General features: G+C 38.4%; 1 protein-coding gene across 2 annotated transcripts in view; it reads left to right on the forward strand.

Moving 5' to 3' along the window:
* The window catches only part of LOC110466782 (AFG3-like protein 2), a 31,485-nt gene that overhangs the window by 6,903 nt on the left and 6,985 nt on the right, over positions 1 to 17,597 (forward strand). For both annotated transcript variants that reach the window (XM_021523537.1, XM_021523538.1), the window contains exons 4-14: positions 228 to 372; positions 4,564 to 4,623; positions 5,253 to 5,398; positions 7,207 to 7,267; positions 8,772 to 8,875; positions 11,303 to 11,543; positions 12,222 to 12,375; positions 14,171 to 14,300; positions 15,614 to 15,711; positions 15,968 to 16,078; positions 16,443 to 16,558. In XM_021523537.1, the coding sequence (XP_021379212.1) occupies positions 228 to 372; positions 4,564 to 4,623; positions 5,253 to 5,398; positions 7,207 to 7,267; positions 8,772 to 8,875; positions 11,303 to 11,543; positions 12,222 to 12,375; positions 14,171 to 14,300; positions 15,614 to 15,711; positions 15,968 to 16,078; positions 16,443 to 16,558 (1,366 nt within the window). The remainder of the gene's footprint in view (positions 1 to 227; positions 373 to 4,563; positions 4,624 to 5,252; positions 5,399 to 7,206; positions 7,268 to 8,771; positions 8,876 to 11,302; positions 11,544 to 12,221; positions 12,376 to 14,170; positions 14,301 to 15,613; positions 15,712 to 15,967; positions 16,079 to 16,442; positions 16,559 to 17,597) is intronic.

Raw genomic sequence — 17,597 nt, forward strand, 5'->3', positions numbered from 1 at the left:
CTCTTGAGGTCCAGACTAGACTGGAGGCTACCTCCTTGGATAATAACACAGAAACTCATTTTCTTGGTATCGTACCCACCAAAACAGATTTACATGTGTAGTTCTTCTTGCAGCTTTGTTTCTTGTACTCCTTTGATAAACCTGTATGGTACTGAGCAGGTTTTAAATTGAAAATAAAATACCAGGTGAGCTATTAAGGCCCCTGGGCCTCTTGTACATTTTAACAGGTCAAAAGGTGACCGTGAAAGAGCAATGATGCTTATCCCAGGTGTCCTGGCAATAGCTCTCTTGGTGTACTTGTATATGATGTCATCTCAAAAAAAAGAAATCTCATACAAGGAGTTTGTCAACAATTATCTCCGACCAGGATTGGTAAGAATACTACAATATTAAAGTAACTGCTGCTGTAATGTTAAATGATTATAATGACAGATTGGTTAATTGCTGGATGACTGAATTCTTTTATTCCTGTAGGTTTCTGAGATACAAGATGTACTGTTAACATAAATTAAAATATCTTTGTTAAATAGCTAAATGTTAAACCTCTGTATTCCTGCATGTTACACTAGTACAGATACAATGTAGCTACATAGTAATGAATCCTGAAGCATTAGATTTGAAAATTGTCACCCATGTCAGAAATTTGATTGTGTTAGAATGTCCTATAGTATTGCGTTTGAGTAAATAACCTGGGCAATATTGTGCTGTAAAAAAAGTCTCTCATATAGTAGAACTGGGCCCTAGGGAGGCTTTCCAATAGTGGAACTAAGCTCCAGAGAGGCCCTCAAACAGTTGGACTGAGCCAAAGAGAGGCTTAAAGCTTTCAAACAGTGGGACTAAGCCCCAAAAAGGCCCTCAAACAGTGGGACTCTCGAAGTGGGACCTAACCCCAGAGAGGCCCTCAAACAGTGAAACTGAATCCCAGAGAGGCTTTCAAACAGTGGGACTGAACCCCAGAAAGGCTATCAAGCAGTGATACTGAACCTAAGATGTTTTTAAACACTGAGACTTAGCTCCATAGAGGCTCTCAAACAGTTGGATTCACCATGTTAGCCTGTCAGACAGTGGGACTGACCCTGAGAGGCTCTTCAATGATGAGGCTGCCCCGGGAAACTCTCAAACAGGGGCCTGACCCTGATTGGCTCTTATACAGACCGACTGATCCAGAGTGGCCCCCAAACAGTAGATCTTAGCCCTAGAAAGGCTCACAAACATTGGGGCTAAACTGCAAAGAGGCTGTCAAAAAGTGGGACAAAGGGGCTCTCAAACAGTGGGACTGAGCCCCAAAGAGTCTCGCTCTTAAACAGTGTGGCTGAGCACCAGAGCAGCTCTCAAACAGTGGGCTCTCAAACAGTGATACTGAACCTAAGATGTTTTTAAACACTGAGACTTAGCTCCAGAGAGGCTCTCAAACAGTTGGATTCACCATGTTAGGCTGTCAGACAGTGGGACTGACCCTGAGAGGCTCTTTAATGATAAGGCTGACCCTGGGAAACTCTCAAACAGGGGCCTGACCCTGATAGGCTCTTATACAGACCGACTGATCCAGAGTGGCCCTCAAACAGTAGATCTTAGCCCTAGAAAGGCTATCAAACAGAGGGACTGAGCCCCAAAGAGGCTCGCTCTAAAACAGTGTGGCTGAGTGCCAGAGCAGCTCTAAAACAGTGTGGCTGAGCACCAGAGCAGCTCTCAAACAGTGGGGCTGAGCACCAGAGAAGCTCTCAAATAGTAGGGCTGAGTATCAGAGCAGATCTTAAATAGTGGGGCTGAGCACCAGAGAAGCTTTCAAACAGTAGGGCTGAGCATCAGAGAAGCTCTCAAACAGTAGAGCTGAGCACCAGAGAAGCTCTCAAACAGTGGGGCTGAGCATCAGAGAAGCTCTCAAACAGTGGGGCTGAGCATTAGAGTAGCTTTCAAACAGTGGGGCTGAGCACCAGAGAAGCTCTCAAACAGTAGAGCCGAGCACCAGAGAAGCTCTCAAACGGTGGGGCTGAGTATTAGAGAAGCTCTCAAACAGTGGGGCTGAGCACCAGAGAAGCTCTCAAACAGTGGGGCTGAGCATTAGAGAAGCTCTCAAACAGTAGAGCCGAGCACCAGAGAAGCTCTCAAACAGTGGGGCTGAGCATCAGAGAAGCTCTCAAACAGTAGGGCTGAGCATCAAAGAAGCTCTCAAACAGTGGGGCTGAGCATTATAGAAGCTCTCAAACAGTAGGGCGTAGCATTAGAGAAGCTCTCAAACAGTAGAGCTGAGCACCAGAGAAGCTCTCAAACAGTGGGACTGAGCACCAGAGAAGCTCTCAAACAGTGGGGCTGAGCACCAGAGAAGCTTTCAAACAGTAGGGCTGAGCATCAGAGAAGCTCTCAAACAGTGGGACTGGCCATGAGAAAACTCAGACAGTGAGACTGTATTCCAGAGGGCCTCTCCGTTTGGAATATTGGAAGATTCTTGCACTGGTAAACCTGTTATGCCTAATGTACTTGCCAATATCCTAATTATTTATTCTAATACAATTATATTCTGACAATGGTAATTAAGTGATCAGTTGACACTAAATTGCCAGTCTGCAGGTGCTTATGCAGTCTGACTATAGCTAATATTAGAAGCTTTAAATAGATGGTGTGACCATTAGCTTAAGTACAAGAACTGAACATTTTTGATTTAGCTAAACTGTTTACTAATTAGGGATGCATATATGTTACACATTTCTTAATTCTTAATTTTATAAAATGATAGCCGTTTCATAGATTTTCAATGTTTGATGCAAATCAACATCATGGATCAGGTGTGAAATCCATATAACTAAATCTATGTGAAATCAATAAGTAGATTATTTGAATTGCTGAATACCGGTAGTGTGTTCACAATTGTAGTTGGTAAAAATTTAAAAATTTACTTATACACAAGTCATGAATATAAATGTATATACCGGTACCTAATGACAAGGTGTGGATCAGTTAACAACAAGTCAAGGGTATAGGAAGAGGTCAAAGTCCTATTGAACCTATATATAGCTAGCATACTTTGATGAACATTACTTAAAGCTGACAGTGCAAGTTTAAAAGCTTTAAAATGAGATTGAAAAAAACACCAATTCAAAATATATTGTTTCTGGTTTTGAGATCTGCCCCATGTCTTCCGACCTACGTTTCTAAGGAAGTGACGACATTTTACTTTTTTCCTTGCTTGGTAACGAGTTTGGGTATTGCTGGGTATAAAAAGCGCATTACCTGTCAAACCGGTTATCATTTTAGAACTGACCGATCGGCAAGCTCGTTGTTTAACTTATGGCACATTCTTGAAAATTATGTTTCCGAAATAAAAGTTATATTACTGAAAATACTTCTATAAATCATCAGTCTTTCATGTGCATAGAACCGCACCAACACACGAACACTCTATAATGAACTCTTAGTCTTCGTCGTGTAGACGCTTTACTAGCAAAACCTGTGCAAAATGCGACACCCCAAGGTGTGTAGTCAACAATGTGAAATTTGATAATTGAACCGTTCTCATGAAAATGATTGGAATAAGTACTGTTTTCACACAGGAGGTTATCACTCTTCGTATATCTAAAAGATAGGCATTAGCGTTCGTCGTATGTGTGCTTCTTTCAGAGCCATTTGTTTTTGGGGGGGTGGGGGCAGGGATTGTGCATTAGATATTTTAATTGGTCATATTTTACTACTATTGCCACTTTTCTTAGATAAATGATATCTTTGATGTGTTCCATTTCAATTTTATTCAACTGATCTGATAAAAATGTTGGTAAAAAATCGTGTGTGAAAGTGGTAAATATATATAATAATAAAATAGTGTCACCTTGTGCACATATTGAACAAACGATAACCGGTTTGACGGAAAATGCACTTTTTATACCCAGCGAGACCCATTCTCGTTACCAAGCAAGGACAAACTAAAATGTCGGCACTTCCTTTAAAACGGTAGAAGGAAGAGATGGGGAAGATGTCTAAACCAGAAAAACATAAAAACATTTTTTTTTAAATTCCAATTGAAAGCTTTATAACTTGCACTGTGATCAGCTTTAGCAAAGGATAAAGGTAATGTATACTGGAAAGTTAAGTTTTCGTAGTAGATAAATTTTCACAATTACCGCCTGATATAATAAGGGCAAATTTAGCCTTACAGCAAACGTTTGTAAACAACATTATATGTATAGTAACTAAATGTGAAAGTGAAATTAACACGGGATAACATGAATTATTCTGGCGAAGGGCGTAAGTTTGACTCGGACTGGACGAACATTTCTCGGTATACACCATATTTGTATTATGATTTGACAAAACACATTGACATTCTTACGCCAAAGGTCAAGGTAGCAAAGTTCTATTAAAAAAATAATTACTGGTAACAGAAACATCTTACATATATATATCCATAGCATAAAACTTGGCGTCCATTGTTACCCTGCTTGCATTTTCATTGATATGAATAGGCTTATGACCAGCCCATGTTGTTGTTTTGTATCAACATCATGTTGTCAAAAGCAAATACATGAAGGCCAATATTTAGAACAAACTTGTATTTCCCTTTTGTTTGATCAGGTGGAAAGCCTTACAGTGACAAACAAAGAGGTGGTGGTAGTCAATTGTAAGCCTGGCGTGGTAAGTAAACCAGGGTATCCCACTCATGGACTTAAATATACTTATCTAAACCTAATGATTATAGCCAGGTGGTGGTGGTAGTCAATTGTAAGCCTGGAGTGGTAAGTAAACAAGTGTATCCCACTCATGGGACTTAAATATACTTATCTAAACCTAATGATTATTCCGTGTTTGCGTATTGCAGAGTTATCTACTCTTGAGAGCAGGTATTGATTGTTACGTCATTTGGTTGTGTGAGTAACGTAATCAATTTTTGAGAAAACCACGTAATTTTCTCACACAAACCAATGACGTTACAATCAATACCTGCTCTCAAGAGAAGATAACTCTGCAATACGCAAAGACGGAATAGCCAGGTGATCATTATAATTTCATGATGATATTTTTCCAGTGTTCATCTTAAATAATTTCAAAAGCGTAAGACATTAGTGTAATTGAGTCTGTATTTCCTTATGTGAGACTATCTCTATTTTCAAACTCTTAATTGTCATTACGTTAAATCTGAATATGTTCTTAAAGTAATTTATGGCTAAAGTCCATCGCTGACTCTTTTATCAAATATATTGTATTCAAAATAATATGTTATATCGTAAAAATGTTAACTAATGAGGTCCTTTGGATTTTTCAAGATGGAAAGGAATGTCCAGTTCAGAATAGGAAGTGTTGATACCTTTGAGCGACAATTGCAGACTACTCAAGAAGAATTACAAATAGATAGATCACACTTTTTAGATGTGACTTACTCTAAAAAGTCAGAAGAAGTAGGGATAGGCAGGTAACTATATACAGTGTTCTTTCTATTCCCATGTTATTCTTAGTTTACTTAGTCTAGAGGAATGAGATGAGATTATCTTGTCTTCCCATCAACAATTTTTCGAGTGACTTAAGACTTCTTCTAAAAATACTTTCATGAAATTCACTAGCTCTGACTGGAAATTAAATCAAGGTGGAAGGAATTCAAATTGTACAAATAAAAGGGATAACAACCCCACCCCCTCCACATCTCTAACTCACACCAACCCCTCCACATCTCCAACTCACACCAACCCCTCCACATCTCCAGCTCACACCAACCCCTCGACATCTCCCCAACTCACACGAACCCCTCCACATCTCCAACTCACACCAACTCCTCCACATCTCCCCAACTCACACCAACCCCTCCACATCTCCCAAACTCACACCAACCCCTCCACATCTCCAACTCACACCAACCCCCCCACATCTCCAACTCACACCAACCCCTCCACATCTCCAACTCACACCAAAAACCTCACCCCCTCCACATCTCCAACTCACACCAACCCCTCCACATCTCTAACTCACACCAACCCCTCCACATCTCCAACTCACACCAAAAACCTCACCCCCTCCACATCTCCAACTCACACCAACCCCTCCACATCTCTAACTCACCCCAACCCCTCCACATCTCCAACTCACACCAACCCCTCCATATCTCCAGCTCACACCAACCCCTCCACATATGTAACTCACACCAACCCCTCCACATCTCCAACTCACACCAAAAACCTCACCCCCTCCACATCTCCAACTCACACCAACCCTTCCATATCTCCAACTCACACCAACCCCTACTCAACAATGGTAAAATGAGATATTTTAGGTAACTTCTCTGCTAGTATTTGATATGGATATCAGATGATGGGAATAGAAAATAATATGAGGGGGGTGGCGGGAACTAGGTGATGGACAATAAGGACATATTGTTCTAAGCAATTTCTCTCCTTGAACGAGGTATCAGCCTGATATATTCAGCTAGATACATTCTTGTATTAACTTGACTGTCAAAAAAATATAAGAATAATCTACAAGTGGCACAAACAAGGTGATAAGATTTATTTTATATGTACATAATAGACACAGTTTGTCCTACCATGATTTTAGTCGTGTAAACATGCTGGATATCAATACCAGGGCAAGGCAACTTAGACTTAACCACATGTTCAATGTTTTCCAGGGAAAAGCTCCTCAGTATACGTATATGTATCATTTTTTTGACAGGAATCCATGTTTTTATAGTACTCACTCAAATCTATGTAATTTTATTATTCCTAGCGTAAATGGTTCTGAATCTATCTCTACAACTTTTTATTTTTCTGGTACCAAAGATTGGAATTCACTTCCGGAAAACATCAAAGTGAAAATAATAAATTAAGTTTAAAAATCAGGTCATTTACAGGAGCTTATGAAAGGAAAACAAGAAAGTGAATATGTGTACACTTTTAATATGATTCTATGTTTTAGATTATTGAATATTTTACTGTATGTTTCACATTCAAATAGAAAAAATAATTAAGGTATTATGTGTACTTTTAAACTGACCATCATGTTTTGACGGAATAGTAGTTTATTTTATGAAGAATGTCTCAATATTCAATTATGAAATTGTACTTTAGTTTCTTTTAAAGGACCCAAATGGAAATAAGCTTTCAGCTTTTTAGGTTATCCTAGGTAAAAGGCTGCAATTTAGATTAAAATTCTTAACTTCTGATCTCATATATATTAACTGGTGCTCAATGTTGTTATGTTATTGTACATTATTATTTTTATTTTTTTCAGCACTCTTGTTTTTGCCTTTTACATGATCAGCATGATTGGTATAGGTTATATGATGATGCAGGTAAGTATCTCTAAAGCATTAAAATAATGAACAGGTATTTACACAGGTAGTTACATCAGATCTTTTAACCTACTCCAGCTTTATCTCATCATTTCTCTACATTAGGCATTTTAGTATTTACATAATGAGCATGATTGGTATAGGTTATAGGATGATGCAAGTTAGTATCTCAAAAGCATTAAAATAATGAACAGGTATTTACACAGGTAGTTACATCAGATCTTTTAACCTTCTCCAGCTTTATCTCATCATTTCTCTACATTAGGCATTTTAGTATTTACATGATCAGCATGATTGGTATAGGTTATATGATGATGCAAGTAAGTATCTCTAAAGCATTAAAATAATGAACAGGTATTTACACAGGTAGTTACATCAGATCTTTTAACCTTCTCCGGCTTTATCTCATCATTTCTCTACATTAGGCATTTTAGTTTGGCATGATTATCGTATGGTCCTTACGTGAGTTTAGGCACAAAATAGAGTGTGTTATTGACACAACTTCCAGGGGGCTGTGTGGCTGGAAAAGGGGTCAAATCGATTGACTTGCTTTAATTGACATCTACTTATAGCTACTTGGCAGATTTATCAAACGGGGATTAAAACTGTTAAACTGAATCTGCTGGTGGGTAAAAAGGGTTAAATTGGCAGATTGGCTTTTTTAATGAATTATCTACTTGCTAGCATCTCATACATGTCAAATGTGTCCCCCTTTCCCTCTGAACCCCTTTATCTAACATTTGATCCTTTTTAAGACCTAAAACCCAGTCTATTATTCTGACTAGATTTGTCCCCCTCAGGAGGCAGAAGTTCCTCTTAGACAACAATGCCAACATTGTATAGCATATACTGGGTAATGGAAATAATCAATCCAGCTACAGTTTTTCAAACCTCAGTAAATTTAAACAATTCAAGTTAAATAGTCCTACTCTTTAATAATCAATCTGTATCACCTGTCCATCCTAAGCCCTGTATTGAACATTTATATGTATGTGTATCACATGCTGTAACTGGAATAGGAGGAACCTTATATAGACTGTTTAATAAGCATGTGAGTGTCACTGGTCAGAGTGTTTAAGCAGTACAACTGTTGTACTGTTTGGGTGCTGCTGTGAATGGTTTAAAGAAACTTTATAACTTAAGATAATAAAGGATAATAATTAAATTGATAAGCCAATGTTTTATAGAATCAAGGAACTGAAGAATTGCTGCAAAAAGTTTCACGCCTATTTATCCTTCTCAGACTGTGTCACTCTCTAGAAGTCTGCACAGAGAGACAGGTGGTACCAGAGGTTCACATGTCCAATGTCATGGCACATGCTTAGCCTATAGTGATTTAAAATTAAACAAAGTGGCTCCCCTCCTAAACTACTGGATAGATATCAATGAACTTGCTTTCTGAAATAGCCAGATGAGAAATTCAAGGTCCTTGGTACCCTTGTTGGTGATCTTTGTCACTACAACTGCCTAGGAATGTGTATTTTAAAGAAATCGTGTTTTACAGAGAAGTGGAGGAATGGGAAAAGGAGGTGGAGGGGGACCTTTCGGATTCGGAAAATCCACAGCCAAGGTCTTCAAGCCAAACTCAAATGTTATAGTCAAATTCAGGTCTGTATAAAAACATTAAATTAATAAGGTAATGTTAGAGCAGTTCTGTATAGACTTATTACAATTAACTAGTATCTGTACTCAAGTTCTCATATTTGGTACAAAGATTTTCTTGACTTACTTGCACACTTTCCAAGTATAGTTTTGCAGAAATGCTGAAATTCAATGGAATATAAGTTTAAGTATTTTTAGGTCACCTGAGCTTTAGCTCAAGTGACCTATTGCTATCCGTCTTCGTCCGTCGTCCATTAGCATTTTACATTTTCAACTTAAGCTGAAATACTGGCAAAGGGATTTCATTAATATTTCATGGGAAGGTTACTGACATCTCCCTGACCAAATGTTGTTATTTTTCAGGTCAATCAGAAATCCAATATGGCCGACACGGCTGCCATTTTGAAAAACTATTTCAAACTTAAAGTCCAGTTCTACTGGGCCGATTGAACTGAAACTTTGTAGGAATGATCAACTCATGGTCCTGACAAAGTTTTTTTTCTTTTTCGGGTCGATCAGAAATCCAATATGGCCGACACGGCCGCCATTTTGAAAAACTATTTCAAACCTAAAGTCAAGTTCTGCTGGGCCAATTGAACTGAAACTTTGTAGGAATGATCGACTCATGGTCCTGACACAGTGTTGTTATTTTTCCGGTCAATCAGAAATCCAATATGGCTGACACAGCCGCCATTTTGAAAAACTATTTCAAATTTAAAGTCAAGTTCTACAGGGCTGATTGAACTGAAACTTTGTAGGAATGATCGACTCATGGTCCTGACAAAGTGCTGTTATTTTTCGGGTCGATCAGAAATCCAATATGGCCGACACAGCCGCCATTTTGAAAAACTATTTCAAACCTAAAGTCAAGTTCTACAGGGCCGATTGAACTGAAACTTTGTAGGAATGATCAACTCATGGTCCTGACAAAATCTTGTTATGTTTCGGGTCAATCAGAAATCCAATATGGCTGACACAGCCGTCATTTTGAAAAACTATTTTAAATTTAAAGTCAAGTTCTACTGTGCTGATTGAACTGAAACTTTGTAGGAATGATCAACTCATGGTCCTGACAAAATCTTGTTATTTTTCGGGTCAATCAGAAATCCAATATGGCTGACACAGCCGCCATTTTGAAAAACTATTTTAAACTTAAAGTCAAGTTATTCTGCTAGGCCAATTGAACTGAAACTTTGTAGGAATGATCGACCCATGGTCCTGACACAGTGTTGTTATTTTTCGGGTCGATCAGAAATCCAATATGGCTGACACGGCTGCCATTTTGAAAAACTATTTCAAACTTAAAGTCAAGTTCTACTGGGCCGGCCAATTGAACTGAAACTATGTAGGAATGATCAACTCATGGTCCTGACAAAATGTTGTTATTTTTCGGGGCGATCAGAAATCCAATATGGCCGACACGGCCGCCATTTTGAAAAAATATTTCAAACTTAAAGTCAAGTTCTACTGGGCCGATTGAACTGAAACTTTGTAGGAATGATCGACTCATGGTCCTGACACAGTGTTGTTATTTTTCCGGTCAATCAGAAATCCAATATGGCTGACATGGCTGCCATTTTGAAAAACTCTTTCAAACTTAAAGTCAAGTTCTACAGGGCCGATTGAACTGAAACTTTGTAGGAATGATCGACTCCTGGTCCTGACAAACTTAAGTTAACGTTATACTTAACTATTTTGTACTCAAATTGGTACATATTTCAACAGCAAAAATAAATACTGTAGGACTCAGGTGACCGTTTAGGCCCATGGGCCTCTTGTTACTAACTGAAGATATTTGGCGAAGAGAATCAATAGGGGTAAAATGTTAAAGCCGACAAAAGAGAAAAATCTTAATCTGTTTTAGACTTAACGATTGATGCCAATATCTCCAAGTTTAAAATTGTATAGGTTTGCAATCCGTCCTTCCGAGAAGTTTGTCCGGGAAGTATCTTCTATACTATATCAATTTCACCCTGAGTAACCAGATTTGGTGTACAAGGACAAGGACAAGGACATCTATTTTTTGATGGCAAAGTGCAGAGTGCAAGAATTAGGCCACTGTGACCTATGACTTGACCTTTGACCTTATATAGAAATCTTAACATCAGTTATTGAATAGTTTTGTAAATTTGATGTCATCATCCATTTATGCTGTAAAATGTCAGTACTTAATCCATTTGGTTATAGAAAACAAAAATCGGCTTGTAAAATCAAGTAAATGTAAATAACACTTATAGGTGTGCTTATATATGTGTTCATCAGATATATATTTAATACCTGTATATGTAGGTATGATATTTCACTCTGACTAACAACCTTGTGAAACATTTAATCGTACAATTAACTTGCACACTTACGGGTGATGTTTCCTGTACATATCTCAAGGTGTACATCAGTATACTGCACTACATAATCACATGCTTCCATACTCAGTGATGTAGCCGGATGTGAAGAGGCCAAATTAGAAATTATGGAATTTGTAAACTTCCTGAAAAACAAGGAACAATACCTAAAACTTGGTGCCAAAATCCCCAAAGGAGCCATGCTGACTGGGCCCCCAGGAACAGGGAAAACACTACTGGCCAAGGCCACAGCTGGGGAGGCTAATGTTCCCTTCATCGCCGTGTCCGGATCTGAGTTCCTCGAGATGTTTGTCGGAGTTGGACCTGCTCGGGTAATTCAGACATTATTTCTTTAGAGTGGTGAGAGATTTTGTGTAAAGTAAGGGAAATTGTGTTTCAGAGCATGTATTTTTTGTTGATATTGATATAAAGAGCACTAAGTCCATTGGGGGACCAATTTTAACGATTAGGTGGTAATAGTGACATCAGCTCAACTCTGTACATACACGGTTTGCGTTACCACCACCAGAAGAAGCAGTATTTTTAGTTGATATTTACAGATAATCACACTGTGTATCAGGGTTTGTTGTGAGAACCATTTTCTCATTACAAGCGTGTGGACAAAAACAGGCCACCACAGGTGGACTCGAGATTTTAGAAATGTGTGAGCAAAGTGTTCAAACAAACCCTAAAATCACTGTACGATGAACTGTTTATCATCTGTATCCTACTACCTTGTATATGAACATGTGTCGTCAATTATAAAAAAGTCAAATGAATACCTATCTTTCAACCAACTTTTAGTCATCGTCAAGATCCTCGTCCTACAGTTATAAATTCTATACATAAACAGATGGATGTTTTGCACAGAGGAGTACCATCGACTGTAAAACATGGGGAAACATATTTACCTGCTAAAGAAAAGTTATTGTCAGTAGCTGTTCCATGTGCATTATCAAAAAAGGCTTTCTGACAAATGTGAATGTAACCTTAAATCTTTTGGTTCACAGGTGCGAGACATGTTCAAAGAAGCCAGGAAAAATGCCCCCTGTATATTATTTATAGACGAGATAGATGCGGTTGGACGGAAACGTGGAAGATCAAATTTTGGGGGCAACAGTGAACAGGAAAACACACTGAACCAGTTCCTAGTTGAACTTGACGGTATGAAATCAGATGTCCTATTCTGAATGCTTTATGTAAACTCTAGTATTTCTGTGAACATGTTATTGTTTTTTTGTGAATATGCCCAATACATCTGTAAGGGGCTATAGTTTCTGAGTGGTGAAGGCGTCTGACCATCTACAATCACTAGCCCTCCATCACTTGGTTGTGGGTTCGAGATCTATCGGGACAGTCATCACATACTGGCTGCAGTTCGATTCTTTTTTTTAAGTTCTGTGGTTTTCCTCCACCACCAAAACCTTGCTTGTCCTTAAATCACCACAGCTTTTAATAGGACATAAATCACAACCAAACCAAACCAACCCAATATATCTGTATACAATTTTGTCAGCTCCTTACCTGTAATGTCAGTTTTAGAAGCCTAGCATGTTTTTGTGGTTTCTGAGATTAGCTCCACAAGCCTCGGGTTTAACCTAATTTGATATACCCGTGGGTGGACTATCCCTATCCTACATTATTTACACCCCTGGACATTTTGTGATCTCTTTATCCTTTCAATATAGTTTGTTACTGTTTGGTTGTTCTGGGAAAATATTTTGTTCAAGATGCACAAGACTACATGGTATTTACTTCTTAACATGATGTAAATGATAATATTATATCAGTGATAGTTACCTGTGGATTTATAAAACATTTATCCTCTATCTTCAATAAGATTCACCAGTTTGGAAATATGTTATATCAAAGTTGTACTTTATACACAAACAAGGTATGTAGTAAGCTTGTCGCAACATTTAAAGACCGACTGGTCCCTTATCAAGCTAGACCGACTGGTCCCTTATCAAGCTAGACCGACTGGTCCCTTTATCAAGCTAGACTGACTGGTCCCTTATCAAGCTAGACTGACTGGTCCCTTTATCCAGCTAGACTGACTGGTCCCTTTATCAAGCTAGACTGACTGGTCCCTTATCAAGCTAGACTGACTGGTCCCTTATCAAGCTAGACCAACTGGTCCCTTAATCCAGCTAGACCGACTAGTCCCTTTGTCAAGCTCAATCATAGCTTGACAAAGGGACCAGTCGGTCTTGAAATGTTGCAACATGTTTAATACGCACATTGTTTGTGTCCAGATTAAAACTTTGATGTATGTGATCATCTAATACTGAATATTGCTAGTCTCACTAACACTACTTACTCATCATTTATAAATATTTATTGAAAAAATATCGAAGTAATCAGAGTAGTGATATGACTGATTTACTTTTGACATTGATTGCATGGCAATTAGCATTAACTTTTATTACTTTGCAATCATTTAAACTGTGCTTCGTAAAGCAGAATATTCTCTGAGTCTGACATCAGGATTATTATTAACTGTTTGGTGCATATTAATCATTTTTTTATACGCCCGTCAAATTTGACGGGAGTATTATGGTATGGGGTTGTCCGGCCGGCGTAAACTTTTGTTTGTCTTGCAATCTTTTTTCGACCGATCTCTTTGAAACTTAGTATACATTATAACCATGATATGAAGTTGTGTCTCCCTTAAAAGAATTTTGATTCGACAAATTTTGCAAAATTTATTGCCCTTTGTTTATTTCAGTATTTAATTTTTTTTGTCCGGAGATTTTCTCCTACATTTTTTATAGCATGTCAGCTAACCACTCATAGAATGATAGAGAGAGATCTTATTTCAATGTTAGAAAGTATATAACACTATATGGCAATTGACAGGCGTACATGTATATTGTTCCGCCCCGCGGTACTCTTGTTCCAATCAAATTTTTGTACTTTGTTAATAAAGTTAAATCATTTATTGGAAAATTTCTTTTAGGTTTCAGTTCACAGACAGGGGTAGTAGTTCTGGCTGCAACTAATCGAATAGACGTCCTAGATCCCGCTTTGCTACGAGCAGGTAGATTTGACCGACAGATCTACATACCACTACCAGACATCAAGGGCAGGTGAGTATCCCTTGTTTCTCTGATGATAACCCTGTTACATTGATAAACTAGATTATGTAAATCGTAAATGTCTAGTGTGAAGAGGTACTATACTTCCCCAGTCCATGTCCATCGTGTAAATAGGGATTAAATAAGGATTGAATATTAAGGATTTTATACTTTTGAATTGTTATATGTGTGCATATTTATAAAATTATGTAAATGGAAAGACTGCTTTCAGTATCAGGAATTTCCAATGGTAGATATATATTTTGATATGGTGCCAATTAGCCAAAACTCAAAATTTGAAAAATAGAAACACTTAATTGTTGCGAAATCTGCATCCTCTACAAATTACAACTCATAATTTATTCTTCTGTCATGAACTTGTATACCTTTTTAAATTAAATTACCAGTATAAGAGATAACCATGGTTTATTTTGGGATTATACAGTATATACGAAAAAAACTGTGTGCACTTAAGTGCATAAACTTCTCACAGATATATGCAAAGTGCCCAATTTTTTTCTGTACCATATAACCCCATACATGCCATATCTAATGATTTGAGCGTGAGACTCACAAAATTTACTTCAAAAAAAATCCTCACAGTGTGAGACACATTTCTCACAAATTTCAATCGGTCTCACGAAAAGAAGCAAAGTTTGGTCAATCTTAGTGAAGAAACAATAGCTACATGGATTCACACTGACCACTGGTCACTGAGATGTCTAAAGTCACAGGCCATGAAAACCACTTAAATTACTGGCTAGGCAAATTAGCAGCATATAGGTGTTAAAGTTGTGAAAAGCCTGCCGATTTTGCGGCGCATGGCTTGGTGTCATGCATGTTCACCGATGTGTGAACTGTTAAGCAGTCAAACAGGGATCCCCCATCCAGTGGGGGCTAGTCGCTAATTAATATGTGATGACAGTTGATAAAAACATCAAACAGCCACATAGAAGCTGTTAGTTCATTACAATTGACAACATGGTTTTACCGAAACGGAAATGTGAGTTGTGAAGTCCTATAAAATCAAAACCGGACACTGACACTGAATCTGGAAAAAATCTCACTACTTTTGACCAAATCTCACTAAAAAATTCACTGATCTCACTTTTATGCTCTGGAAAGTTATGGCATGTATGTAACCCCAAAAATAGTCATGGTTATTCCAAAAATAGTTTGCTAACCAGGTTGCTGTCTGTACATTTACTTACTGAATTGAACCCTCTTGAGCAGTTAGTTTTAGGTTCAAATACTCGTGCCAGATCACTAAATATAGCCTTGTTGTATTTGCATAGACATAGATAATCTTTAATATTCATTTTCAGGGCAAATATTTTCAAAGTCCATCTTGGAAGTATAAAAACAGATCTTGTAAAGGAGGTAATGGCCAAAAAGTTAGCGGCACTTACTCCAGGTTTCTCAGGTTAGTCTCTGTACAATTACTGTAATTAACCATTGGTGTTCATTCTCATTTATTTAATGTTTTATTTACTTTCATCTATTTTGAAGATCGATGGTGAATTAATTTTTTTATGTACTAAAAATTTAGTGATAAACTTTCTGTCCATGTACTTGATAATGAGCCTCAGGCAGATAAACACTGTACCTGGACCTAAGGCACGTGTCATGTTTTACAGGTGCTGACATAGCCAATATGTGTAATGTGTCATATTTTACAGGTGCTGACATAGCCAATGTGTGTAACGAATCAGCGCTCATAGCCGCTCGCGACCTCAATGAGTCGGTCATGTCAAATCACTTCGAACAAGCCATAGAACGAGTAGTGGGAGGTAACTCTTTCAAACACTTATAGAAACAGCGGTGTTACAAAACCCTTTTGAAAATTGAATATTGTCCTAATGCCAAATAAAATCAGAACTCTGTAAGTAAAATAGTAACAAAGGTCAAATAGAAATTCAGTTCTTATTTTCATAATTGATAAAGCATATATTGTTTATGATAATTAATTTAACAACTTTTATCTTGAACCAATATTGTGATAAAAAAATCATCACCTAAAATAGATTTTTGCTTTGTTCTATCCAGAATTTCTTTCCCTATTGAAGTATTTGCTTGAAGCAACATTCAAGATAAAGATCGTTTTATTGTATGATATATAAAAATAAAATAAAAACATCTTTTTCCCCTTTAAAGGTTTAGAAAAGAAAACACAAGTTCTACAGCCTGAAGAGAAGAAAACAGTGGCATACCACGAAGCAGGCCATGCTATAGCGGGGTGGTTCCTAGAGCATGGTGACCCCCTGTTAAAGGAACACAGTAACATGCTATAGCGGGGTGGTTCCTAGAGCATGGTGACCCCCTGTTAAAGGTAAACAGTAACAGACTATAGCGGGGTGGTTCCTAGAGCATGGTGACCCCCTGTTGAAGGTACACAGTAACACACTATAGATTAGTGGTTCCCAGAACATAGTGCCCCCCTGTTGAAGGTATACAGTGACACACTATTGATTGGTGGTTCCCAGAACATGGTGGACCCCTGTTGAAGGTACACAGTAACACACTATAGCTGGGTGGGTCTTAGAGCATGGTGACCCCCTGTTAAAGGTACACAGTAAAACACTATAGCTGGGTGGTTCCTTGAGCATGGTGACCCCCTGTTGAAGGGATACAGTAACACACTATAGATTGGTGGTTCCCAGAACATAGTGACCCCCTAGCCTGTTGAAGGTACACAGTAACACACTGTAGATTGGTGGTTCACAGAACATGGTGGACCCCTGTTAAAGGTACACAGTAACACACTATAGCGGGGTGGTTCCTAGAGCATGGTGACCCCCTGTTAAGGGTACACAGTAACACACTATAGCTGGGTGGTTCCTAGAGCATGGTGACCCCCTGTTAAAGGAACACAGTAACATGCTATAGCGGGGTGGTTCCTAGAGCATGGTGACCCCCTGTTGAAGGTACACAGTAACACACTATAGATTGGTGGTTCCCAGAACATAGTGACCCCCTAGCCTGTTGAAGGTACACAGTAACACACTGTAGATTGGTGGTTCACAGAACATGGTGGACCCCTGTTAAAGGTACACAGTAACACACTATAGATTAGTGGTTCCCAGAACATAGTGACCCCCTGTTGAAGGTATACAGTGACACACTATTGATTGGTGGTTCCCAGAACATGGTGGACCCCTGTTGAAGGTACACAGTAACACACTATAGATTGGTGGTTCCCAGAACATGGTGGACCCCTGTTGAAGGTACACAGTAACACACTATAGCTGGGTGGTTCTTAGAACATGGTGACCCCCTGTTAAAGGTACACAGTAACACACTATAGCTGGG

This window comes from Mizuhopecten yessoensis, unplaced genomic scaffold (genome assembly GCF_002113885.1).
Source record: "Mizuhopecten yessoensis strain PY_sf001 unplaced genomic scaffold, ASM211388v2 scaffold11145, whole genome shotgun sequence".
Taxonomy (NCBI): domain Eukaryota; kingdom Metazoa; phylum Mollusca; class Bivalvia; order Pectinida; family Pectinidae; genus Mizuhopecten; species Mizuhopecten yessoensis.